At 40.2% G+C, this 27,249-nt stretch overlaps 1 protein-coding gene across 1 annotated transcript in view; it reads left to right on the top strand.

Annotated features, from left to right (window-relative positions):
• LOC117811836 (sodium/calcium exchanger 1-like) overlaps positions 1-27,249 on the top strand; it is a 355,950-nt gene that overhangs the window by 217,867 nt on the left and 110,834 nt on the right. The window contains exons 6-8 of the mRNA XM_034682311.1: positions 4,409-5,335; positions 7,597-7,761; positions 10,113-10,903. Coding sequence (XP_034538202.1) covers positions 4,460-5,335; positions 7,597-7,761; positions 10,113-10,903 — 1,832 coding nt within the window. The 5' untranslated portion in view covers positions 4,409-4,459. The remainder of the gene's footprint in view (positions 1-4,408; positions 5,336-7,596; positions 7,762-10,112; positions 10,904-27,249) is intronic.

The following is a 27,249-nucleotide window of genomic DNA, read 5'->3' as shown; positions in this document are numbered from 1 at the left end:
GGGTGTGACGTTGTGAGCAGAGTTGGGCCTCAGACAGGTATTGACAATTAGAGGCTGGCTTAATTTTTACATTTTTATTACCTATAAAGTTAATTTAAAGGTTATTTGTCATCATTACCATTGTGGTTATACAATTAAAGTGTTTGTATACAATTACCTACATGCATTTGTATTGATCCTGACCTATTCTTTACTTTGAAATATTATATTTTATGCTCTCAGTGTTCCCTTTTTCCTTAGGCCTCATTCACTGTTGTAGGGAAGCCATAGAAAACACTCTTTTGCTGAGAACAGCTGGCACAGAGAGCACTCTCTTTAGCCATCAGCCTCCTGGAAAAATGACATCCTTAAGTGAAAACAACCAAATCCCAAAGCTCACTGAATTATTGATCGCTTGGAAATGCCACACAAAGCCTTATGTGACCACACAAGAAGGCCGTAGAAGGCAGAGAGCAGCTGGATCCCATTAGCCAGGAGAGGAAACATTTGGTTATGAGTTTACTGAATGGAAGTTTAATTAAGAAGATGTGTCATTTTGTTTTGAGTGATTTTCTTACCACCCTAGCAAGGAGCTCTTACATTACAGCAACACACAAAACACACCAGTGGGACTTGTGCGCTCATCACTTGGTTTATTTAACCCAAATATTTAAATTGACACTATGTGGGCTGATTACCCACTACACTGAAGCTGATTTAAGCAGCAAGTAGCCATCAAAAATATTAGACACGGTTCTCACACATAGCTACTACAGTATGTACAACATCTTGAGTGATCATTCACACATCCATCGATTACATCCCCTGTGAAAATGGATTCTGGGTTGTTCATTTTGCTTCAGGGCCCTAGTGCACAGAGCCTCGCCACATGTAGTGTGAGAGAGGCTATGATTCATATTGTAAGGGGGCTTACAGCTTCATCTATAATGAGTATTGTGGTTGGAAAAAAGCAGGAAAGCACTGATGTTACTATTGATGTCGGGTAGATTGTGCTGTGTCTGCATGTAAGAGTTTGAACAGTTAATTATCGGGAAATGGATGTTGGCATGCAGGAATGTGGAAGAAGGTTGTGTGAGGAGAGTTCTGAGATTATCTTTGTGTCAGGTCTCGGTCCTTGTTACTGGTCTTGATTAAAAGATTTCTACTTGTGTGTGTGCAGCCGTGTTTTCATTACAGGTTTTGTAAGGGATTGATTCTGGTTAAGTTTCTACACAGATGTGTGGATGAAATCATTCATCTTGGCCAGACAGACACAGATGATGTCACTCTGCAGTGCTTGTACAACTGAAATGCGAAACATTGATGTTGATGTCTGTATTTGAAAAAAAAAGAAAGATTGAATGAATAGAACTTTTGCATAGACATTTGTTGTCCCCAGAGGATAAGCCTTTCATTTGGTTGAATTTGTGACCTGTGATGAACACATGGGATTCCCTCTGTTATGACAATAACATCGACCTTCTGAATCAGAGATGTAATGCCTTGGACAGATTGCCATTAACTGTCGTACAATGTTCCATGCTGCAACAATTTTATGTTCCCCTCTGAATGAATCAAAACAGCTTTGTTGTTCGATAAAATGTCATGACTGTGTTTGCTGAAATGAACCTAATGTTAGTAAAAAAAAAAAAAGTATGGAAAATTTTACATAGTTCAAGCTTGACAGTTCTCAGTATTCTCAGATTAGTCCCGTGGCGTGGCAGGACATGGCATGAAGTGATGTAGTGCGGCATAGTTTTGAAAAAATGTAGGCAGCCAAGTAAGAAGAAGTTTAAATCAGTACTGTTTTCAATTTAGGTTTTGGCTTTTATGACCTTATGGATAGGACAGTGGTAGGAGATGGTGAAGACAGTGAGGAATGGCGAGGCATAGGACAGCGTGTTGGAATCGTGCCTGGGTTGTCTGTTTCTAGGGCTATCGTATCAGTGCATGGGGCGTGCCATTTTAGTGTTGAGACAAACTGGCACCCCTTATTTGTACTTTTTGTAGGGAGTTTCACAGGGAGAGTATTTATAACCAACTATGTATTAAAACAAATGTCTTAAAAGTCCAAATCACCACCCACTGCACTTACTAATGTTACTGGCAGTATTTAGGGCTGTCCCTTGTTATTTCATTAGTTAGGCTGATATAATGCTTGGATTTTATCAGTATGAGGCCAAAGGGTCACTGGCCGCCCTTGGTATCGTGCTGGATGATCACAGTTTGGCAGTGCCATCACCATAACCTCCTCTGACTGGTTAAGTTTCTCCCCTTTCTTTTCTTTTCTTTTCTTTTCTTACCAAGGGATGCTAACTTTAACTGGCCTACTTAAGGATATGACAGAAGCAAACTAGGTCCTGGCCACTGTGGTTTCACTACACATCCACTGTATAACATAAAGAGGGGCTGTGTTTCACTTGTCGTAAAATGAGAGAAAAGAAAGTGTTTTATCAAAAGTCTGAAAAAACAGGAGGAAGCTGGCTTTACTTGGCTTTACACCAACCACTGAGCATAAAACATTTGATGTAATAGAGTTTATGAGATACATATAGTTGTTTTCTCACTTGTATTTCAATGTCAGCAATAATCCATTATGTCTAAAGGGGTTAAAAATGTTGTTCTAGTTCCAACTCTTCAACACAGCACCAAATATACTGTACCAGGTAGCACAAAAAAACAACAGCACTCCACCATTCACTTCATTGCTTGTAGGCGTATCAGCTCCAGAGAGAATACAGGGGCACACATATTGAAAATCCACCTGGATGCTCTGTTATTCTGTAAGTGTGGCCCTGCTGAAAGTAGTATTTTTCTTTTTCCTTTTATCCTCTGAAACCTCATGGGAAGATGTGTGTTTAATGTTCTGCTTAAACATTAAATCACCCACATCCCTTTCCATTTGCTTTCTTTTGTATATTTAAGACCAACTTAACACAATGGATCCCTGTATATTTTCAAATTGATTGAATTCCAGTAGGTAACCAGTAATCTACATATTGTTTGGTCAGATTTCCCAGTTATACTGATCCCCAGTGGCCCCAATGCTGCCATTGGCTCCATGTCTTGTCCAAAGTAAATCAACATATCAACCCAGTAACATAGAATTTATGTCTAGTAACATATTTTTTTAAGAAGTTCACATCACATTTTCTGTCATAACATAGAGGAAATATTTCGATTAACAAATCTGCTTGTTGTCATGTGTGTAGAGAAGGATACTGTTTAATTGTGCTAAGAAATGAGCTTTATTAATTCAATCTTTTAATCATAATTTTTACTGGCTTGAATACAGAACCTTCATACATGAAGCATGGTGTTTTAAATAAAACATGTATGCTCTATGCAGGCTTTTCTCATTGCATTATAAAGCCTGTACTGATGTATTGTTCTCCCAATGGAAAATGACCCAACAATGTGCAATTATCTTGTTATATGCGGTAACTGCACTAAGTATGTGTTGGGCTATAGGGACATGTTTCCTCCTTCAAATCGTTCCTTAACTAATTGATTTTTTTTCCTGCAACAATTTTGCCTCAGTTAATGTTTCAGTGGAAGCAGTCATATGAAAATGTGATGATTTTTAGGTGTCAGTGTTGGGATTTTGTGGTCTCTTAGAGACTGGCCTATTTAAGGCAAATCTTCTTCAATGTACAGATACAGATACTTTCAAGGAGTTGTTCTTATTTCAGTTTATTAGTGTTTCTTTTCATATCTTTACTTCTGTGGCTAATTTTTCTGGTGACCTGTCAGTTTTAGCGATACAGTTTGGATCACAAAACTTTATTTGAATGATACAGCTGTTCACCAATTTACAAGCCAGCATTGGAGACAAACATTGTCCACACTGTTATCAGCGACATCCACTCCCTGGCTGGATTACATGAGGAACAGCAGGGTGTCTCTGCTGCAGGAATGGGGTTGTGGAGGCTTCACAATAATCACCTTGGACATCTGTTCTGCTGAGTTCAGGAGCTAGAGTTTGTCTTTGGTGTGGTTATTTGAACTTGCTGACCCTGTAGAGCTATGCAAACACCTTACCTAAAACATGTTTGTATTTTTGTGGTGTGGGGCTTTTGAGGTCCTTCATTCCATGGGCTATGGAATTATCTATTAATTCTTATAAAACTGTCGAGTGTTGTTTAGCCAGGAGCCACACTCGTAAATCTGCAGGGGTGACATTGGAGTGCCAGCTCTGTTTATCCTGACAAACGCAGATTTGGCCTTGCACTCCATCACTGTTTGCTGGAAGTTGAACAGATATGTTTATTAGATGTGTTATTCTCACCGCTTCTCCTACCATGATGTCCTAAAAAATCTGAAGTTAAATGAAGGTATCCATGCTATGCTTTGGAAAAAAGAGAATACCCCTCATTTGATCAACAACTGTCTAATCAGAATATCTTTCTCTTCTCTTTTCTCTCCTAAGGTTCAAAAACCTGATTAATCGTCAACCTAAAGTTCTGGTCCGGACGTCAATATGGGCCTCTGGGATCGCTCATCACTTCTGTCACCTGGCCTAAGGCTGGCAGTAGTCACAGTTTTTCTCCTCCTCAAGCTCCATCCCTCTCTGGCTGGCGCTCCCCCTGAGCATAACTTAGGTGGCTCGGTCTCGGCGGTGTCCACAAATAAATCTGAATGCAGCAAGGCAGAGCCATGCGCAAAGGGGGTGCTCTTACCCATTTGGGAGCCCCAAAACCCTTCATTTGGTGACAAGGTAGCCAGGGCAACAGTTTACTTTGTGGCTCTGGTTTACATGTTCCTGGGTGTGTCAATCATTGCTGATCGTTTCATGGCATCCATAGAGGTCATCACGTCACAGGAAAAGGAGATTACCATCAAGAAACCCAATGGGGAAACCACCACCACCACTGTCCGGATCTGGAACGAGACCGTCTCTAATCTCACCCTCATGGCTTTGGGCTCTTCAGCTCCAGAGATCCTGCTGTCTGTCATAGAAGTTATAGGTCATGGGTTCAATGCTGGAGCACTTGGCCCTTCTACCATTGTTGGCTCTGCTGCGTTCAACATGTTTGTCATCATTGGCCTCTGTGTCTACGTCGTACCTGATGGCGAAACGAGGAAGGTTAAACATCTTCGCGTCTTCTTCGTCACGGGAACCTGGAGCATCTTTGCTTACATCTGGCTCTATCTGATCTTGTGTGTTATCTCACCTGGCGTGGTGCAGTTGTGGGAGGCGCTGCTCACATTCTTCTTCTTCCCCATCTGTGTGTTGTTTGCATGGGTTGCAGACCGCCGTCTGCTGTTCTACAAGTATGTGTACAAACGCTACCGCACTGGCAAACAGCGTGGCATGATCATTGAGACCGAGGGAGACCGTCCCCTACCTTCCAAGGTAAGCTAAGAGAAAGAAGCTCTTACACTACCACCACTACAATTAACACTACAGTTTCAGGTCGGTATCTCCCTTTCTACTGATGCACCACAGCTTCCCTCAGCTGCTAGAGTAGTAATTGGATTAATTATCCACACCATGATGAAAGCTTCTTGCATGCTGATGGACTTCAGAGACTTTTTAAATCTAGAAAGCCTCTGGTTTATTGGAATGTATTTTTTGCATTTGCGTGGCAACAATAAGATTGAATTCAAGTAATTTGCTGAGATCTAGGAATGCAGCATCATCTTAAAATAAGGATAGACGGGGCAGAAATTTAATCAAATCTCCTGGTTTTACAAATGTAATTTGCAGAAAGAACGCACTCTGATGGTAACGTTGACTGTTGTGTTCCAAAAATTAGAATGATGGCCTGTGCTATGAAATAAGATAACAGAGAATTTAACCCAATCCCATAACCCATAGACTATTGCCTCAGAGCATTTCAGCCCTAAGGCCTTCATACTTATATAACCCATGGATGTCCAGATAAATTTTCAAGACTGAAAATTCTATTTTCAAGCACCTCACTTGGTTTTATACATAGATATATTATTAGAGACATTATGTTAAACTTGAGCCATACTTCAGCAACCATTCAGTGCAATACTATAAGTACAATCACACACTCTAAATAAGCCACACCCCTAATAATGCCCAATTATGCAAAACTTGTGGCCTTAAGTTCCAAACGAATTAATTATAACACAAGTCCCGCCTGGTACAGTGTTCATCAACAAAGAATTGGGCTATAAAAAATACTGTTTCTTGAACAAGGTGGTAAACATGTTCTTTTCCACTGTAAAAAATTGCTTTTTAACATATGTAGGTGTTAATGGAGCTTCCACGTGCTTTATGAGACAGCCTCAAGTGGACACTCCAGGAACTACAGTTTTCAGCACTTCCACGTTTGCTCCATTCTTTAACACTGGAAGTTGCTGCTTTGATAAGACATACCGCTTACTCCACAGGGGTCACCAAAATGTACACAAAATGAAAGTATTTTCCTCATGGAAAGAGCAGCTGTCATCCTGTTATTACTAAGTGCTATCATCAGTGCATCTACTACTTCAACCACCAGTATTGATGTACAGACTTCCACAGTCTTCAAAACTCTTTCTGAAAACAATATTTCAAGTACTTTTATGATTAAAACTTAATTCAATCTTATCTTATAAGAGTTAATGCTTGTCAATAAGAAAAATGCTATGTTAATGACAGTAGTGATTTTACTGGAACCCAAGTGCAGAATATACTCAAAAGCATTTCAGAAGCTAAAATCATTAAGTTAATTCCTCTCAAATTATAAGGTTCATGCTGGGTGCTGTGCTTATCAGTTAGAGAACAGCCAATCAACCAGGAAAAATTAATTAATCTGTCTTCATACAAACGTGGTGGAAAAAAAAACATAGGAACAGATAAGGCACTCTATGTAGGTGGCAGTGAATTAATGAGTGGTGTATCTGGAACAATTATCTGTATTAATGAATGGGATTCTGCCAAGGTAAATTCACGCCATGATCACGTTTGCATGTTACTGCAAATTCACACACAAATACTTTTCCAGTACTAACTCATTTTAATTTCCTCTTTTGACTGCTATCTGATGCTCTGTGAGGAGTTGCAGTGCGCTACGCATATCTAATAGCGATGTCAATATCATGGTGCTGGGCACATTCATTCACCACTCATTAAATTAAGAGTCAGTGTCTCTTTGCCAAATTGAAAAATTGCCTGTGTCATTATTTCTCTCACTTATTTGAGATTATTTGGAACCAGTACTATTATTAGACCTGCTTAAGAAGGCCACTTTCTTTTGAATTAGGAATAACACTTTGAAAAGCCAACAATGTCTCCAATGACATAAAAGTTTTTAATTGCCATCTTGTTAAAAATCCCCAAAATATTGAATCAATTTGAGTGTAGTCAAAGGAAACATTTTTCAATTAGCAACACGCTAACCCCCTATTCGCTGTAGGACACAGGTGGCTAAAAACATGTATAGTCGGATACAACCAGTTAAAATTAACTGCTGATTGATTTACCCCCCCAAAAAAACAGGATTGCACCTTTAATTTAGGACTGAACTTACAGTAACATCACACAGTCTGTACATTCTGCCTTCTGGATTCTTTTTACATTAATCTTGAGATTTCAAATCCTGTTTCAAACCCTCCAATCAACAGTACTGATGACTTAATTGCCTTCTTCTTTGTTAAAAGGTGGACATTGAAATGGATGGGAAGATGCTGAACTCTCATGGTGTTGACTTCCTGGATGGTCCACTGGGTTTGGATCTGGATGAGAAGGATCTGGATGAGGAGGAGACACGCAGAGACATGGCCAAGATCCTGAAGGAGCTGAAACAGAAACATCCTGACAAGGAGGTGAGTCAAAGGGATGTCACCAAGGGAGCAAGAAAACTAACTGAGAGACAATACGAAATGTCACTGCTCCTCCTGCCAGGGTTTATTTCTTCCCCTAAGTGTTGTTTTCTTGTAAAGGAAGTGAACAGACAAAATAAGCAGCTGCAGATGACGCACTTTCTATTTGCTTCCATTATGACAGTGATTATGGTGATGAATGCAATCGAAGTCTCATCACAACCTCTCACAATACTCTGATAATGCTATTACTAAAAGAGAAACATGCAAAGGAAATGGAACTCCATTAAATGATTATGTAAATTACAAAATAAACACAGATACTGCTATTTCTACCCTCATAATTCATATTCTGTTTGTTTAACTGCTTTGATGTGAAAACAGAGTCTTACAGTTCCTCCCTCTGCATTTATATAAACAGTGCAGTAAGATATTACATATGTGCACTCAGGCAGATTGACAGTGTGGTAAAGGTGCAAATGAAAATATGTTATGAGTCCTCTATCACCTGCATTGCTGCTTGTGTGTGGCATGTTTTGTTTATCCACTAGAGTGAACACCCTTGCATGACAGTATCTTAAAGCAATCAGTGGGACAAGGTTCAGTCTAATGAACGCTTGTTTCATTGTTGTTACTATTTTAGGATATTCAACACTTTATAGCTCAATGAAAGCTAAAAGAATCAAGACGAGCTGCTCAAATGGCATTTGTCCTTACATGCATGACAGCCTTCTAAAACAGGTTATGTGGTCCATGCCCTAATCTCAAAATGGATCAGCAGTGAGGTTGATTAACCTGCTGTCAAAAACAAGCAGGGCCTTTCTGGCTTACTGGTACTCAGTGACATCAACGGCTGTGACATTGCACTTACATGTCTTATTGAATGTCCTACTGTAGAGAGGGATACTACATTGTAAGTTGTAGAGCAGCACATCTGTAGCTGATAAGAACTGGATCTCAGAGCTCTAAAATTGGACTACTTCAGTACGACTTTCTCATTTTGGTTTTTCATCCTGAAATAGATTCTGTTGGCACCATTTTGCAGGCTGACCTAATAGTGAAGGAGAGGAACTGCTACTAATCCGTCATTTATTTCAATACACAATATGTCCCTCTCTAGGAAGACTTGAACTCTACATTTTACTTAAAAAAAAAGGTTGTAGGTAAAGTTTTCGTACCCCCCCCCTTGAAGCAATCCTGAAGTTCTCAGTTTCATTTTCACTGTTGGTGCTTAAAGCAATAACTGGGCTTGGGCCTTCTCTTTCTGCAGGACTTAAGTGAACTTGAAACCCAGCTTCTAATATCAAAGACTTCCAGTTGTGAGGCTTTATCTCCACTGTTTAACTCACTTTTTAGAAATGAGTGACTCAGTAGGCGTTTACTTCACAGAAAATCACCCAGATTAAAACTTTGGGTTTGAAATAAGCTTAGTTTGAACTTTGTGTACAGGGAGATTAGCATAACGCAAATACTAGAAGCAAGCATAGCCTAGCTACTTACATTGTCAGTTAAGTACTTGTGTATTCACTTCTCCATAAAAAGATTGAGATCATCACTATGTTTGTTTTGTTATTGTTAATTCAAATGAATGCAGCAACATGGTATATCCAAAGCAGTCTTTTGGAATAGAAGTATATCCAAAAGTCAAATATTTTTTTAAATTTAAGCCATGAAGACTCCAAATCCCTTAGTTCATTCTACAACCTGGGAAAAAAGTAATTCACCTTCAATAATTTGCTGAAAGGAGAGGAAAATTAGAGGGGTCAGGAAGGGTATGAAAGGCAGAATAGTGAAAAAAAAAGCTTTGGATTAACTCATGAATTAATTTCTTAAGGCTATTGATGCTTGTTGCCATGTCCCTTTTGACTGGTCCAATTCAAACATGATTGTTTTGCCTCTGAAATAACCAAGCTGTTAATGTTTTATTTGAACTTTGTTCTGCTGTGTAAGACCTCACAAAAACTCAAACAATTGGATATACTGTCCCCAATGGAACACAATCACAGACACTGTTGACAGAAATGTCACTGCTGTTTCTATGTTGATGTATTATGACTCATTGTAAGATCACTGCTCTTTCAGGACTTCTAATGTTAGAGTCATCCACATGACACACAATTATATCTTATTTAGCCAGACGAGAGAGACGAAAGTCTGAGATTCAGCCAAAAATACTCAGTGTTCTCTCATCGAAGCACACAAGTTGACAAAGGAAACATTCTTTCCCACAAAGGCAGATACTGCTATGGCAGGCTGATGGTCGAAATCCAGGAACATTTTCAAATAGCTACTATATCCACCATTCATGCTGAAGAAAATGTTTTACACTTTCCCTCAATGTGCTCTCTTACCAGGTGGAACAACTTATTGAACTTGCCAACTACCAAGTACTGAGCCAGCAGCAGAAGAGCCGCGCCTTTTATCGATGCCAGGCCACCCGACTGATGACAGGCGCTGGCAACATCCTAAAGAAACATGCAGCCGATCAGGCACGAAAGGCCGTTAGCATGCATGAGGTTCGCTCTGATGTTGGTGATAACGATCCCATCTCCAAGATCTACTTTGAGCCTGGCTCTTACCAGTGCCTCGAGAACTGTGGCACTGTGGCAGTGAATGTAGTGAGACGTGGCGGCGATGTGGGCAAAACTATTTCTGTGGAGTATCGCACGGAAGACGGCACAGCTAACGCAGGCTCGGACTACGAATTCACAGAGGGTGTGGTGGTCTTCAAGGCTGGTGAGACAATGAAGGAGATCCGAGTGGGGATCATTGACGATGACATCTTTGAAGAAGACGAAAACTTCCTGATTCACCTTTCCAATGTCAAGGTGTTGTCATCAGAAGGGGAGGAGCTAGAGGAAGGCGAGTCAGCTAATCATGTGGACTCAGTGGCATGTCTCGGTTTACCCGCCTCAGCAACAGTTACCATCTTTGATGACGACCACGCCGGTATCTTTACCTTTGAGGAGCCTGTATGCCATGTGAGCGAGAGTGTTGGCACCATGGAGGTGAAGGTGCTGAGAACGTCGGGGGCTCGTGGCTTGGTCAATGTGCCATACAAGACAGTGGAGGGAACTGCACGAGGTGGTGGAGAGGACTTTGAGGACACACACGGCATCCTGGAATTTCAGAACGATGAGATCTTGTGAGTTGATCAATCTACCTTGAAATCTCAATCAATTGCAATTCTAAGTATCTGTTTGATGTTGCAAATGTCATTGCTGATGATGTGAGAAGTGGTTGCGTGTGTGTGATGTGGTGGTCACAATGAGCAGCGAGGTGGACTGTTTATTGAGGGCTTAACAAAATCAACATTTGCCCCATCCCACTCTCGATGCTATTTTACCTTGTCTCTATTTTCTACTTTGGCTTTTCATTCACTTCTTTTATCTTCATCAGTCTCTACATTCCTCTTTGCTTTGGATGCTGTTGTGCTGCTGTTTTAGTCTTCTGTGGGTTTTATTGATTTCCGTGCTCTGTATTGCTGTACAGTCAGCACAATAGGATTAGCTTGTGAGTTGCAGGAGCCAAGAACTTGGGAAACTGGGTTATTTTTGGATGGTTGATGTTCTTCATCTTAAGTAGATGCAATCTAAGGCTGTGAAAACTGATTGAGAGGTGTTTGAGTTTAAGCAGGGCCTCTAATAGAAAACCAGAAGAAGCTGGTTGCTGGCAACTGTACTTTGATTATATAAACAGTGGGGAAGCGGGACAATGCAAAGAAGCATCTATCCTGACAAGTTAATTAGGATACACAAAGGCTTTTTTAAGGAGACGTCATTTGCCCTTTTTAGTGACTTTATACTGTGTGAGAACATCCCAGAGCAACCACTCAGGCAGCCGGCAAGAACCTTCATCTGTTGTATCTCCCGTGTGAAAAGAACTTGGGACTCCATTTAAGGATCCCTACTGTGAAATGCCACAATCACAGTTCAAAGCTCTTCTTAGCCAAGCACATAAGCCTTATTATCTGATGGTGACTCATGGTGAGGTACATGATTGCTATTTAACCACATTTCAAGAGGCCTTTAACCACAGTGGTGATTTCACTCACAGCCAGCCCCTGCTGTACCCTTGATCCTAACCAGCTTGCAGCATGGGGAATTAGCTCCAGCAAATCAGCCAAATGTTTGCACAATGCTGGGCACTTTGGCTTGAGACCAAACCTGATTTCAAAGTCTGCTTTTGTTGTTTAAATCCTGTATTGTGAAAACTACTGCTGTGAACACATACTTGACCACATTTCTTGCCACTCTTTCACTTGATCATTACTCAAAAGTGGCTGGTAACATGATACACTGACTCAAATATTGACTCAGCTGCAGATTCAGATGTTGACTGTTGACTTCTTAGGAACTGGCTCTACATAACAGTGTCAGGTGAACACAGATAACTAGAAGTAACTCTTGCATTGCAAACAGTTTCATGCTGGAGAAATGCAAAATGAAAACTTATGGAATCATTATGTTAATTAATGGCTGCAAATAGTTGTATTTGTATAAAAAAATATTGGTGCAAATTGGCTTTTCTTGTAAGTTCATGTTGTCAGTGTCAATAATGTTATTGCTGTTCATGGCCTTTTCGGATTGCAGTGTCTCTTATTGCCTTTGAAATGATAGTTCAGCAGTGATTTGGTGCCCCTGTGACTGCTGTTAAATTTAGTCTTGCCTTTGTTTGCTACCATCCAGTGGATGCTTGGGTTTGAAATAACTGGTTGTAAGTTGTTACCATGCAAACGTGCGCGATCTGCCATTACTGTTAATCATTTTGTATGACCCTGAATGTTTAGATGTTTTTAAATGGCCACACAAACACACATGCAACCATGTAACATATAAAAACACCAACACTCTCCACATGGCAATATTCTCATGGTTCTTATTAAATTACTGTTTTCACAAAACACTCTGGTAAGTGTGCAAATTGATTGTTTTCTGTTAAATGCTCACAGAGGTGAGCTTCAACGCACCCTCTTTCACGCATGCTCATGTGTACATATGCAGGGTGGCTGTGTTTGCAATCCCACCACAAATCACTGTTTGGAGTAAAATTGTCTGGTAAACAGACTTTTACCTGCTGGACTTGTAGCTGTATTAAGACTTCCAATTACTTCATTGCTGTCACCAGTTGGCCTTCATATTTCTTGGGCAATATGCTGGGTTTGGGGAGTTGTCCACAGGCCTTGGACCACTCAGGCAACTCATTGTAACAGATAAAAAGCTATATCATAAACCTATAAAAATCAGTCTCCACCTGTACTAACCCACTGTCCTTCGTCACCCTTGCCATGGCAACTGGAATGGGGTCAAGAACTGCTGGCATATTGATTGACATTTTGACTGTTGGGCTCATTTCAGTTCAAACAGCTTTTGGCTGCTACCAAACTGCCCTGAAAAGACCTGTTTTCCTGCCATTTTTGTACAGATGAAGTGAGAGTTCTTAGATGGATGTTTTTCTTCTTGAAAAGATGCAGCCACATTGGGGGTCGCTGTTGCTGTCAGCCTGTAAACCTAGTTATGATAATAAATGTAATATGGCAACAGAAAATAAACCTGACTTTGTAAATATATGCAGGGGGAGTTAGATGTACAGCTGTCTGTCTTTTTCTGGCAGCAGCAGCAGCAGCAGTTGTTGGTTCCAGTACACTGGCTTGAAAAGAAAAAGGTTGCTTACAGTGCTTGTTGGAAAATGTTGAAAATGAGGAATAAGGGTTGCAATGACATGGGTGAAAGCAGGCTGCTATGATGAATGAATAGAAAAGATGCTGTCTTGGTAACAGTAGTCCTGTCTCTCTTCTGTTTTTGTTCAGATTACAGGCAGATGTCTGCAGGGCTGGCTTTTACAGCCTGTGGCAACCTACACAGTTTCCGTAGCTTATGGCTCTTACAGGCAAGACTAAGTGGCTTTTAATAACACTTTGGCCAGATCAGATGATGGGCCACTGTTTTGGCCATCGCGGTCACTGTGTGTGCATGTATTTCTGTATATACTGTTATTCCTAGTCCTAGAGGTGGAGCAGGATGACTGTAAACTATGGTAGGCAACTTGAAATAAAAAGCATTTATTTTGAAGCTATATCTCGAGAGGCCATTTTGTAACCTCAAACTCCTGAGTTTGATTCCTACACAGTATCTTTCAAGCATTTAAACCCTAAATTCCTGTTTATATCATCTGTGGTTATTTTCTCAGATCTCTTCTAGTTCAACATGAAAGCATTACAAAAAGAGAAGCATTGATGTGTGATATTAAAGAGCCATGGTGGTATCCTTACATGTTTTAGCCTAAATCACAGGTACTGTGCCATTACTGATGACCATTTTAAGCTCTAAAATTTGGGTAATTTCATTTCAAATGTTTTCTCTTGATATACCAGAAGTCATTTTATTGAAGACTGTTGTCCGTGTTGCGTTGTTAACTGGTCTGCATTCCCTCTATCCCACCTTCCAAGCCCTGCACAGTTGCAGCAGATCGCTGTTCTTGCGAATCTGGTTCTGCTTGAGGCTTCTGCCTGTAAAAAGAAAGTTGTTGTTTTTTTCCACTGTGACTGACTAAATGTTGCAAAGTGCTTTGATCATGGTGGATAAGTTTTGGGTGTCTGTATATACAGTAGAGTATGGTCTATATGAATTCAGATACATTGATGAAGATTGATCAATTACATTAGCTAAGTTGCTTGCTAACTGCTAGCTATACTAGCAAAGTTTGCTAGCTTATTAGCTTAAATTGATAAAATTGTACCACCTAAATTGTCACCTAGTTCTTTCCAGATTTTAGAAACATAACTTGGGATATTTAATTAAATTTCCTTTCATGTTTTTTTACATTTCAAATTTATAAATATTGTCTTCAAAGTTTTAGAGGCATCAGTTCAGGCATCAAGGTCACTAAAGTAAGATAGCGCTGGACTGTGCTCAATTTATCTTTAGCATCAAGTTTCATATCTTAGATGTGATATATTTAGAAGTACCAGCTGTAGACATATGCCTACGACCATTAACGTGACTGTGGTTTTCACAGCTGAAAGCACAGTATAACATATTCAAGTATTCAGGATACAACATTTAAAATTTTAACATTTATGTTGTTGTGAATATCATGCTTTAGTATTTCTCGCCTAAATTTATTTGCAGCACGTCTCAAGATAGAGGTTTTTTTTTCAGAACCATAGAAATAAACTGAGCATGTCATTGATAAGCCACAGAGGCCTCTGTGTGTCCCTGCAGGGAAAAGCACTCGACATTTTGCTGCAAAAAATAGGAACTACAAAATACCTGATCTAAATAGAGCTGCCTCGAGGCTAATGCTACCCTAATTCTGTTTCTCTGGTTTTTAGAGGGAGAGAAGGAGGGACAGGTGAAGGGAGGGTACAGTACAGTGAAACAAGGGTTAATGGAGGCTGTTTTGGTTGCAGAGAAGTCAGAAAATGATGGAGTGTACAGTGAGGGGAGGGAGAAAGAGCAAAGTTTTAGATCTCTCAAAACCTTGAACTTTTCCTTATTTACTGTGCATGTTTTTTTCCCCTCTCACTTTCTCTTATACCCCTCCAATTCTCTTTCTGTCTGTCTCTGAAAGGCCATGTACAATTTGTCTCTGAAATTGTTTGTGAAGGCCTTTCTTGGAGTTCTCTAGAAAGATGGAAAGGTGTAAGCGTAGGAGAGACAGAGGGAGAGAGACAGTAATAGAGAGGGTTCACAGACAACTCCACAGCACTCACAGCACAGTGTCAAATTATCTCTGTATCTGTCTTCAACGCAGTTTGTCACAGAAAACACCAGCTCAGTCCTACATGTTTGTGACTGTGTGTGGGTGTGTTGTCTGCTATCTACCTTGAGGTGTAATGCACCAGTACAGATGGCAGATTGTGACGGGCCTATTAAGCAAATCTTTCTTTTTTTATTTGAGGAATTTGTTAGTATCATGAGTTCCAGTGTTAGCATTGCTACTGCATTTGCATCAAGTTAAACTATAAAGTCATTTCTATTGTCATTTTTATTATTGTTAGTGCCACATACAGTATCATCCTACTGCAGGGCATCTACTCATGTTGCTACACCTACCACAACTGTTTGTGCATTTGCTTCCTGATCAACTAGTTACTGTTCTGGAACCGCTGACATAATGAATATGTCTCATTAAGTTATTTAGTAATGGTTGACTGATATTGGTTTTTCTATGGCCAATGCAAATGCTGGTAATTACAAAGCAGGTCAGCCCATGGCTAATATATGATGCTGATTTCCTGTTTTACCTCAGTAAATGACTACAAGAAGATAAACCGCAACCGAAAAGGAATGTATACCCCACCCTAACTTTCTTGTCTTCCTAAAAAACAATTGAAAAGTAGAATAAGATTGTCAGACACATTAGACAAAAATATATTCCCAGCATCATCTCACCTGTCACATGATGGGCACTTTTATCCAGAGCACCCTGAGTGGCTCTATTTTTATTTCAGATAGTCCTGATGGAATAACCAGACTACTTACCACAAAATAGGTCAGCAATTCAACTTTTCTTTTCCAAAGCTGTTGCATTGAAAGTATATTTTAAGAATGAGGACAGGACAGCCAGGTTGAATATGTCTGGCATCTCATGTCTGGTAGTAAAATATACAACGAGAGCGTGCTGTTTGGTTCAGTTGTTATCAATGAAGCAGATTTTCCAGGGCAACAGGCCTTTGTTTTACACATGCAGACACATTAAGGTCACACGAGTTAGCACACACATGTTTTCTTGAAGCTTGGTTTTGACTTTTAACCAGGATGCAGTAAATACATGGATCATTTATGCACACACACACACACACACACACACACACACACACACACACACACACACACACACACACACACACACACACACACACACACACACACACACACACACACACACAAGCAAATATGGAGCAGACTGGGACTTCACACTCCAATAATCAGCACAGATTAGCCTTTGGAAATGTCCATTGGAAGCTATAGGACTGTGCCCAGTGTGTATGTGGTGTATGTGCAGTCAGACGTACTTTAGACATAAATGAAACTGCATGTGCGTGCTTTAAAAATTTGCCAATTCTCTAAAGATAGACATTTGATTTGAAGAGGATTTTGATTTGTTTGATCTCTGAAATTGCGTTGTTCATTTTTGAGGCTCGTTTTATTCAAGCTTCATGCTTATGATTTCCAGTGGAATCCCAGAAGAGCTCACATTTGCTTTGGTTGAGTTAAGAAAATTAACTTCACTCTCAAAGGGCTGGCTTGACACTTTTATTTCAGCTTTTCATACTGCTAGTTAGTTTAACCCCAACACTATAGATTTACAAGTATTGCAGAAACAAGAAATATGACAGCAACTGTGTAATATTGACAGCATCATGGCAGATGGAGCATGATTATCTTTCTTCAAGATTGGATGTTTTAACTTATCCTACAACATGACACTTTTACAGGTGTGTGCTAGACACATGGCAAAAGTGTCATCACCCCTGCCTGCATGCTCACTTAAGGTGAATTTTCATGAATATTTATTTCTGCATTCTCACATCTGCACACCCTGACTTCATGGCAATATTAGCCAGGGGCTGGCAGGATGCAAGTGCAAATACAGCTATGCTTTTGCTTGTTTTAATAAAACACACAGCACAGCTCAATATGAATGTTAGTAGCAGCCACTGTTTAAATTATCGTGTTCCAACTCTCTTCACAAGACAATGCACAATCCCAGTTAAATAGCACTGCTTGTTACAGAGCCATGCTTGGGTTTTAATGGCTAACCAGCTGTCATTCAAGGCAGGTTTTTGCTGAAGTGGTCTAGTTTCAAATAGAGACGTGTGAGGTGCTGTAATCATATCATTATGGAAATAGTGTCAGACATTCTGGAAAGCTTTGTTGTTCACATGAAAAGTTACAGAAATAGATGTGTGAAAAATGAAAAAGAGAGCTTGAAAGAGAGGAGTTGAAAACCTGCTCACTTTCTCACCTCGCCACAGCTGACCAATCATGACGAGGCTGTGATTGTTGGACTAAAAAAGCTGTGGGTCAATGGCACTACTACTAAGTCTGACATCACAGAGGTGTGGTGGGAGAGGATTTTTATAACTATTTGACAATCCAACAAAGGTAAATGTAAGCCTTCGAATACCTTTGTACTGACTGTAGCAAAGATGAAGATTTGATGCAAGTTTTGATATTATTTTGTAAAGTCAAACAAGCAAAAGCCTTTAGAAATAAAAACAGGCATTTCTGTCCGCACACATACATATTCACTCGAAATCCTCCTTCACACTCTCATATCAGTGAAGCATTACATGGTAATGAGCCTTTATGAGGTTATAGGTCACACCAGCGCACACACATACACACATTCCACCCTTCTGTGACAGCAGTATCATTAGCAAAAACACTGAATTCATTAGGCGAGGAAGATAACAAGTGTTGTGGGAGAGCCACATTTCTAATGGACAGATGATTAAAACTGCGTGAGTGGGTCTGTGCGTGCGTATGCTTGTGCTTTGCATTGATTTGCATTTGTTTTAATAAATTATTCTGTGCCTCCAAACAATGGAGCAAACTGAGAAATTATATATGCTGGAAGCATTGTCTTGAATCACACAAACACCATCACACACACACACACACAAGAGGTGTGAAGGTTGTGTTCTCATGTTACACAGTACATAGAAATCACACCTCTCTTGGCAGGAGACCCACACCTGGTATTATGTGTGTATGTTTGTGTGTGTGTCTGCATGTACTGTATCACTGTGTGTGTAATTCACTGAGACAAACTGATTATTCCAGGATTCTACTGACATGAATCAACAGTCATTTTTTTTGTAATCTGGTACAGTTTTCTGGATGTTCTTACTGAGGTTTAACTTTACAAACCTAGATCTTTGCGTGACGCACATGTTAAATGCGAAAGAGCTGTTGAAAATGTTGTAAGATTTTAGAGGCATGTGAAGAAAGAAAAACGAATAGAAACTGACATCAAGTCTTGGCATTTCCTCACTTCAGCTTTTATCTCTGACTAGGCTGCCACGATTTCTCTCACCTGAGAGTGCAATCAATATTTCAAAACCCCTTGTCAAAATCTCTGAATGGCTGCGTGGTTGTTGTTTTTCACCACCTACTACATTATACTGATGTCGGTGTATCGCTCTGACAGCAAAACATTTTTAAATCTTCAATTTAAATGTACTTTTCTTTTTTTCCAAGCACTGAAATGTGTTGCACCGTGTAATAATCTAGAATGTATGACGTAGAAGATGAGCCTGATCCGTCAGCCTTCACGAGAGGGAGTAACAAAATACCGGAGGGAAGGGAGAGAGAGAAGGAAGGAGAGGAATTGAAGGGAGGGCAGGTCAACAGCTTGACAAATGAGCCTCAACCAGCTGCCTCCACAAAACACCATCGCCTTGACAACCGCTGGGATGGAGAGAGAAAATCAGAAACAGAATAGGGATGGTAAGAGTCATGTGACTGAGGAAGAAGGGTTGAGAGAGAGGGATATAGAGGAGGAGAGAAATTCTTGGGCTGACAGACCAGATGGGAAGTGATCTTTTCTTGTTATTTGTGCTTATTGCTGCCAGATGTGTCCGCTGATTATGCTAAATGTTTGTACTCACTGATTTTGATCTATCAGTGTGAACAAGAGGGCATGAGTCATTTTGCAATAATGAAATTAGGATGCATACTGCTGCTGTAGCGGTGGTTGATGCACCGTTTAAGTAATGCCACGTGGCATTCTGATATCTATCTGCATTTTCTGATGCAGCCTGTCTTTTTGTTTGAACAGATGGTTCAGGTTGAGTCAAATTCAAAGGGAAAAACATCACAGTACCTCCCACACTTTGATGTACAGGTGGTTTATGAGAATCACAAAACAAAAAAATACCACATCAACCACCAATAACTACCTCTAACTCACTGATTTCACTGACCGTGTCACAGCTTCCATTCAGGACTCCCCATCCCTTTCAGCTGCCTAAAGAAAGGATATCCAGTTAAACAACCACACCCATTTAGGCTCAGTTTACAATACCTACACACAGCCTGGGAATTTTACCCCCCACCCCCACCAAACAAGTACAAGCGGCTGAACCAGCTGAGAGGTGATTCTCCTTTTACTCCTGCCATCTGACCGTCATAGCTGGGAGCTGTGGATTTCTGCTTTGCTAAGGCGTACAAAGAGGAAGGAGGAAGGTGGGACAGCAGAAAGCCAAAGCAGTGGGTATAAATCTCTGGCAGCTCTACAAAGAGGAGGACAAAAGGCTGATAGGTCTGCATGTGCTCGCACAAACATACGCTGCGTGTCAGGAGCTGTCTCCGCAGTGAAGGCTTTCTTCAGGAAAAGCTAACAGATGCAGCCTTAACTCATATCAGAAGATGTTGGTCTTAAGGGATTATACCCTAAAACAGTGTGGAGTCTTCAAACTTCAAGGATTGACTCTGCTTTGTGTCAGGATTCTGGACTAGAAACAGTGATTACTTTCCTTGGTTCAACATCCAATCTCTCAGGGATTTTTTTTGTATTTTATGCGACTGAAGGCATGAATAATGTCTTAATTTAGAGTCTTATAAAGAAAATAACTATCTTTTAATGTTGGAAAGGGGGCTAACTTTTCCCCCTTGCTGTAACTATCCTCTAATTTTTAATGCATATAAATATTTCAGTCACCTCCCTTTCATGCCAGATTTAGAGCAACATAGGAGAAATGAACTGGATTCAAACCTGTAGCTTGTCTACATGTACAGCGTAGGTCTTAACTCAGTGTTATATAAAAGGGGAGCGCTTTAATAAGAGCGCTGCTGTATTCCCCGGCTCGTCTGCCTGTCTGCCTTAAGTACTTTTAATGGATGACTATGAGCAGGCTAATACCATTATGCTGATGTTAATTTTTTGGCGAGTGGGGTCTGTGATATTGGAACTGAATCTCAACGGGTTATTTATCCTCTGTGCCGGTCACAGATACACTGCAGAGGCAGGAAGACCGCCAGATAAGTCAAATGTCTGCCTCTCTTTCTCTCCCTCTCTCTCTCTCTCGGTCCGTGTTTGTTTGTTAGTTTGAGTATGAAATTGGCAGGTCAAGAGAAACAGATGCATCATCATTGTTTATGCCCTGAATTATTTCAGTTGAGCGTGTTACGGTTGTGCACCCTGAAATGTGATACCTTGGTGTGTTCCCTGAAGACTCCAGTTTAGCTATGGGCTGTAAAGCCTGGGGCTCAGGTTGTGTTCTGGGTTTGGTTATTTTTGGACGTCCTTATGTGACATATGTTTCAAGTTTACTTCATAATGGCCAGCAGGCAAGATGAAACATAGAGAGCCCAGCCCCAGCCAATATACAGGCTGCAGCCATTAGCTTGCTTAGCTAACATAGAGTGGTGAAAATAAACAAGTATGGAATCTTTTTACTACCTATCATACTAGCATCAGGTGTTTTTTGAGATTGACATCTTAACTTTCAAGTTCAGAGGAATAAAGGCTTTAGTGGCAAGGTTTTGTGGCGAGTATTGGGAAGAAATGAAGTCGTTTTACTATTAGCTGTGTTTGGGGTGTGGCTATTTTTATCTATCATTATGTGATATGTGTTTCAGGGTAAATACACAAACAACAGCAGGCATACCAAAACCAAGAGAACACAGCCTGTACAGTAGCTTGTTCAGCTAACGTACAACCTACAGCTGTTGGCTTGCGACGCTAACGTACAGGCTTTTCAGTGTGGGGAAAATACATTTCTTATGGAAATGTATGATCAGCTGTCATACCTCAACTACATGTTCCCAAAGAATACTACTTTATATGTCATTTTTGTCCCAATACTGACCAAATATCTGGCTACTAGCACTTAGCCCAAGTGCTTTATAGCTTAATGGAAAATGCAGAGAAATAGATATTATAAAATGCAATATGATCATGAGACAAACTTTATGTGTACCCAAGGCCCAAGCAGCTTTATTGTATTACACAGAGTCAAGTTAGGTCTTAGGTTTTGCGGTACAACCTGAACATTTTGAAGAGGGCAGTCTTATGCTAATACATTGCAGACCTTTTGTGAGCATGGTTGCTTGTAGCCTAACAGAGTGAGTCAAAGCAAATGTGAAACAGCAGTAGAAGTGAGGGGAACTACAAGACTTTGTAAATGTTTTCAATTTGCCCATTAACACCTGCTCCACATGCAGAACACACCCGCTTTTTCTTTTTTTTCTCCCCCTTGTTTTTTCCCCTCAGCATGCCATTCTATTAGTTGCAGTGTTGCTGCGGGTAACCGCGGCAGTGGCTGGTGCAGTATGCGGTCAAACACTGCCAGTTGTAGTAAAAGCTCAAACCATTTCACGCTCTGCTGGGCCTCTCTCTTTTTCTCTGTCGCTCATTGTACTGCACTGACAGATAGAGCGAGGAGTAGAGGGAAGGAGAGAGATCAATGAATGTAAAGAAAAAGTGGACTGATAAAGGGAAAGGAGTGTTGAACAGAAGAGGGGAGATAGAGAGAGATAGAAAATGTGTACTGAGAGCGGAGAGACTAACAAGAAAAGAGAAACAGGCAGTTACAAATACACTGAACCAAACCACAGAGCCACAACATACTGTACTTGTTTAAAGATCAATTTTCAGTCTACACTCAGCTTAGTGCTCTTATATCGCTACTATTTCTGCAACAATCACCTCCACTCCTCAGTCCTCTCTACATCTCTACATTTGTACAACTAATTATGACACACTGATGTATCTGCAAAGAACAAAATAAGCCATCATGAGCACTCTTTTCTTCTGTAAGTGATTCTGATTGATTCATACTGAGACATCACCTCATGCTGTATTTGCTCTGCAAGTGCAGAACCACAGGTTTCATTGTTTGCATGAGCTAATCTTTCTGATGACATAATAATGACAGTGTAAGGAGGATTCACTGATTGGAATAGCTTTGTATGGAAGAAGTGTGGCTCAAGGGATCATCAGTCAACTGGCTCACTCTAGATTTAAATGCTTCAATCTTGCCGATATTGGACTGTTTTACTTACAAATTGTTTCTCTGGCATTCTTGGTACCCAGAGGATTGAATTATAATTACTTTAATTGTTGCCTGAATTAAGTAGGATGTTATAAAACATTAAAATGATAATCAAAATGACATACAGGTTAGAAGTGGTGGATAACAAACAAAAAGAAAAGCAGTAAATGTCGAGTGGCCCACCCCATGGCCTTTGCTCACCCCTTACACATCTCTCATCTGTGTTTTGCCATTGTTTGTTTTATGCACTTAATATCCTACCCTGCCCAGTTCTTTCCTCATCTGCATGGGAAAGAGGGTGACTCAGTAACTCTACTCTGTATTTCAAATTAGTCACTGTTCCTCTCTTCTAGCGCCAACTCCCTCTTTACCTCACTCTATCCTTTCCTTTCACTTTGATAAACGGAGACATAAGCTCACAGTGAGGTCCAGCAGCACCAGTAAGTCTGCTACAACATAATCACACTTGATGGCTGATAAGTTGGACCTCTTATTTGTATTTCTGCTCTTTGTACGTCTGAATTTTTGTTCCTGTGGGGAACTTATAAACACTCCTCATCCATCTCTGCTCATCTTTCTCTTTTACCTCACCTCTCTCTCAATGCACCATTTAATGTTTACAAAACCTTAACATAGCCAGCATATTTTTTGGTCTGTTAGGGGAACTTTTCCAAAAAAGGATAGGATTCAGTTTGGACTAATACTGGTACATATGTGGTGGATGATGTAAGAAGTCAAGTGTTTGGCAGCAGACTTGGTACACAACTGTAGAGGGGGTTGCTGTGTTTTTTGTTTTGTTTTTTTGGAGCATGCAAAGGAAAAGAAAAAGACTGCAATAGCCTCTTGATAGGCTTTATAGAGGGTAAGTAGCAAGAAATTGCATCAGAGATTTAGGAACAAAATAGGTTAAATACAATACAATCCTCTGTTGGCATGGAGGTTTCTAGGACAGTGTTTCCATTGCATCCAAAAACATCTACAAATATCATTACAAAAACAATTAATTACAATAAATGCTAACAAAAGACCATATTGTCTGCCAACGTTTTCCAAATCTATGACCTACCAAGGGCTTACGTCTCATTGAGAACTCTTGTTTTGTAAGCAAGCCACCTCCTCCTACCTGCTAGAGATCAGGAGGAAGTAAGTTTACATGTTTCAATGATTTGTTCTGTTTGATGTACAAGCTGGCATGGATGGATTGAATGACTCTAGCAGTCAGAGGTTCCACTCTAACAGGCCTCTTCCTCATACAGGTGTCAGTTTGGACTGAGTTAGAAAATGTGGAAAGGTAGCGTTACGTTAACATCATGATAAAATGTTTTGACACTGGCCTGAAGGTTGGATTGGAGGAGGAGTGTTTATTTTGTTTTGAAGATTGTTCGGTCAAATTTGTAAATGAGCTGAGACAATGTGGGCGGGAAGAACAGCCTATTGGTGAGGTGCCCTTTAATAATGTATCACAAATTGTCCAGCAGAGAGAGGAGTGATGACATTGGCTAGGATGGCTTCACATGCAAATTTTGCAAAAGGGTACATAAAGAAATGTTGCTGGCTACATCCAACTGCTTTTCTGCGTATCATGTAAAGGGAGTATTCCGGTGCCCTTGGTTTTATGCATTTTTTGTCAGTCTCTTTATGCACTCACTTTATGTTGAATGCAGTGATTCTCTCTGTGCTATTGTTGACCCTCTTTGTCTCCCGTTTTCACTCGGGTTGCTGAGGGAATATTCTGTTAATGAGAGCAGCCGTGCTAATGAGCTACAGAATGGTGGAAAATGAGGCAAAAAAAAATCTGCACATTCAAAACTAATAGACAAAATTATGTGTGGACCCATTAGTCTCACTAAGACTTTCAACTCTGTGACACAGAACCTTTACTTTTCTAATGGACAAATTAAATCTCATCATTTAAATTTTTTAATTCTTTGAGTAGATGATCTCTCTCTCTTTATTCAACCTGAAAACTGTTGAATGATCTTTTTGTAAGTTAGCTCACATTGTGCTTTGAATTGAATAATTAATGAACCAGCCATAAGGAAATCTGATTCGTGAGCAGAAATCTGGTGCAGACTACTTACTGCATCAAACACTTTCAAGATAAAGAAGAAGAAGAAGTACAGGTTAAAAAGTGATTCATGTTGAGTTGTAAGATTAAGGTAGAGTCACTGATAAAGAAGGTATTTAATGCAACGTCGTTTAATGTCCTGAACATCTATTTTGTCTGAAAATCTAATGCAAGTGAGATATTTGCAGTTTTGCACCAAACTAACACTGCAGACAAAATCCCTGCAAAATATATTGTTGGACACATTTCTCTGAAGGGGTAAAAACCTGCGATTCAGGTGAACAATTCAAAGGTAGCCCAGTGAAACATGCTGAACTGTGACAACCCAGTTATACTGATTTGTGGTGCTTAGTGGCCCGAATCACTGCATTGGATTTGATTCAAGAGAGTGAGTCTTGCCTGGAGCATTGCTAGGATGTATGTGTGATAGTAGGCGCACATTGGATTGACACATAAAAACTCACACAATTTCTGCTCCTCTGATCTCTGCATTGCTTGCTGCATAGAGAGACAAGACACATACAACAAGTGCGATGCTGGTTAAATGTATCGCTGCTGGACAGTAAAGAACTCACACACACACTCACTCTGTGTCAGTCTCTCTCTCTCTGTCTTTCACACACACACACACACACACTCTTGCTGCAGCAGCTGCAGTGTAAGCTAATCTGCGCGGGCTCCAGTGTGCAGAATCCCTGGCTTACAGAGATCTGATACCGATTCATCTGTCTCCCTTTTTCATCTCTTTCTCTCCCTGTGTCTCTCTGTAGTGTTCAAAGCTGCAAATATATTACATCCACATGCTTCTCTCAATGAAACAGGCTGATCAGGAGAATCCGGGCTCTGATCTCTGATTGATTTCACCTATTAAATCCACTTCAGTCATGAGCAGGGATTTAGATGAAGGGGCGGAGGCAGTTTAGAGATTTTTAAAGCTGCAGGGAATTAGAATGTGGGATTTCTTTGTGCTACCTTTTAAGAATTGAAAACCCTGTTTGCAGTTGGTGCACATTGCTTTATCCATCCCCTTGCATTAGGGTCTACATGGTCTGTATTTAAGTAAGCTACTTATGGCTAGGCAAAAAAGGTTCCTGTACTCTATCATTTAAGCAGCAGTATTCTTCGATGGTGGAAAAGCCTTGTCATGCTTAAGATTAAATTTCCATGTCCTGTAATCTATGATGACTGGATGTCCCAGTTTTTTGTGGACATGGTCTGGATTTAATGCAGGTCTGTCCTTTTTTCTCTCCTGTATCCTTTTTCGAATCTTTGCAGCTGCTTCTGTAACTCTGGGTTGAAATATTTTAATTTTAAACAATCAGTGACTTTCAACTTTTTAAAATTTCAACACGTTGAAAAAAAGCAGTATGCAGTCTTGCCTATCAAACACGTTTTTTTTCTTCTTCTGCATGTCTTAAAGGCATGTAGGTGCACAGGACCTTTTTTTTTTGTCTGAATTCCAAGCAGCCATGCATGACTCAGGTTCCAGTCTCCTCTCTCTCACAGCAGCACAATCTGGTGGCTACCCATCCAAAAGAAAAACATTCATGATGAACTGGAAAATTAGCTTTTAGGTTAGACTGCAGTCTCCAGTGTCATGAACTCCTCACATGAAAGGACTGAATCCTGTTCATTGTGTGATAAGAGGTGGGTGATGATGCGTGTGTGATTGAAGGTGGGTGAGGGTCAAAAAAGCCAGAAAAAAAAAAAGATTGGATTTATGACAAAATGTCTGGTGACCTCAGTTACACTGACTGAATAGACTGCTGTGAAAACCTACTACTTGATGACTTCTGTTTCTTTTTGTTCTTTTTTATGAAGCAGGTGAAGAGCTAGTGAATGACTCTGACAGAAATTACAATTTTTAAGTGCATTTGAATGAATTTGAATGCCTACTCTGGCTCGTGTGGGTGGACAGCTGGCAATTGTCAGCACATGTGTTGAGGTAAAATCTTGAAGAAATAGGGAAGAATCCCCAATGCTCATGCATCCTGCTCTTCAGGGAGATTTGGTGTTACAACTTTCCAGGACTACAGGACAACACAGATTTCTAGGGTCCTTAATTTTCAAAGCAGAATTACCAGTTTATCAGTGGGTCGGCAGGATATGCGAGAAATCAAGTCTCTGAGGGAGCCAACCGAGCAGTTACTGTTCAAATATGAACTTCCCACACACTTTTAAAGGAGAGAGGTGGGTCCAGGGGAGTGTTGCAACAGAGAGCTTGTAGCGTTATTTGCATTTCATTATGTTTTCACTTCAAATTGTGAAAACAGATGAACACTGTCTTCATAACTCATTTGAGATTTAAGCTAAAATTGATAAAATGTTACCTCCCTTAATGTTAAAACAGTAAACACATCACTTTAACACCTGAATCATTTAATATTTGTAGTAAAAGTAAATATGATAAGTGGAA

The sequence above is a fragment of the Notolabrus celidotus genome, chromosome 4, assembly GCF_009762535.1.
Source record: "Notolabrus celidotus isolate fNotCel1 chromosome 4, fNotCel1.pri, whole genome shotgun sequence".
Taxonomy (NCBI): domain Eukaryota; kingdom Metazoa; phylum Chordata; class Actinopteri; order Labriformes; family Labridae; genus Notolabrus; species Notolabrus celidotus.
Note: the sequence above shows the minus strand (reverse complement) of the source record. Positions and strands in the feature narration are given on the sequence as shown.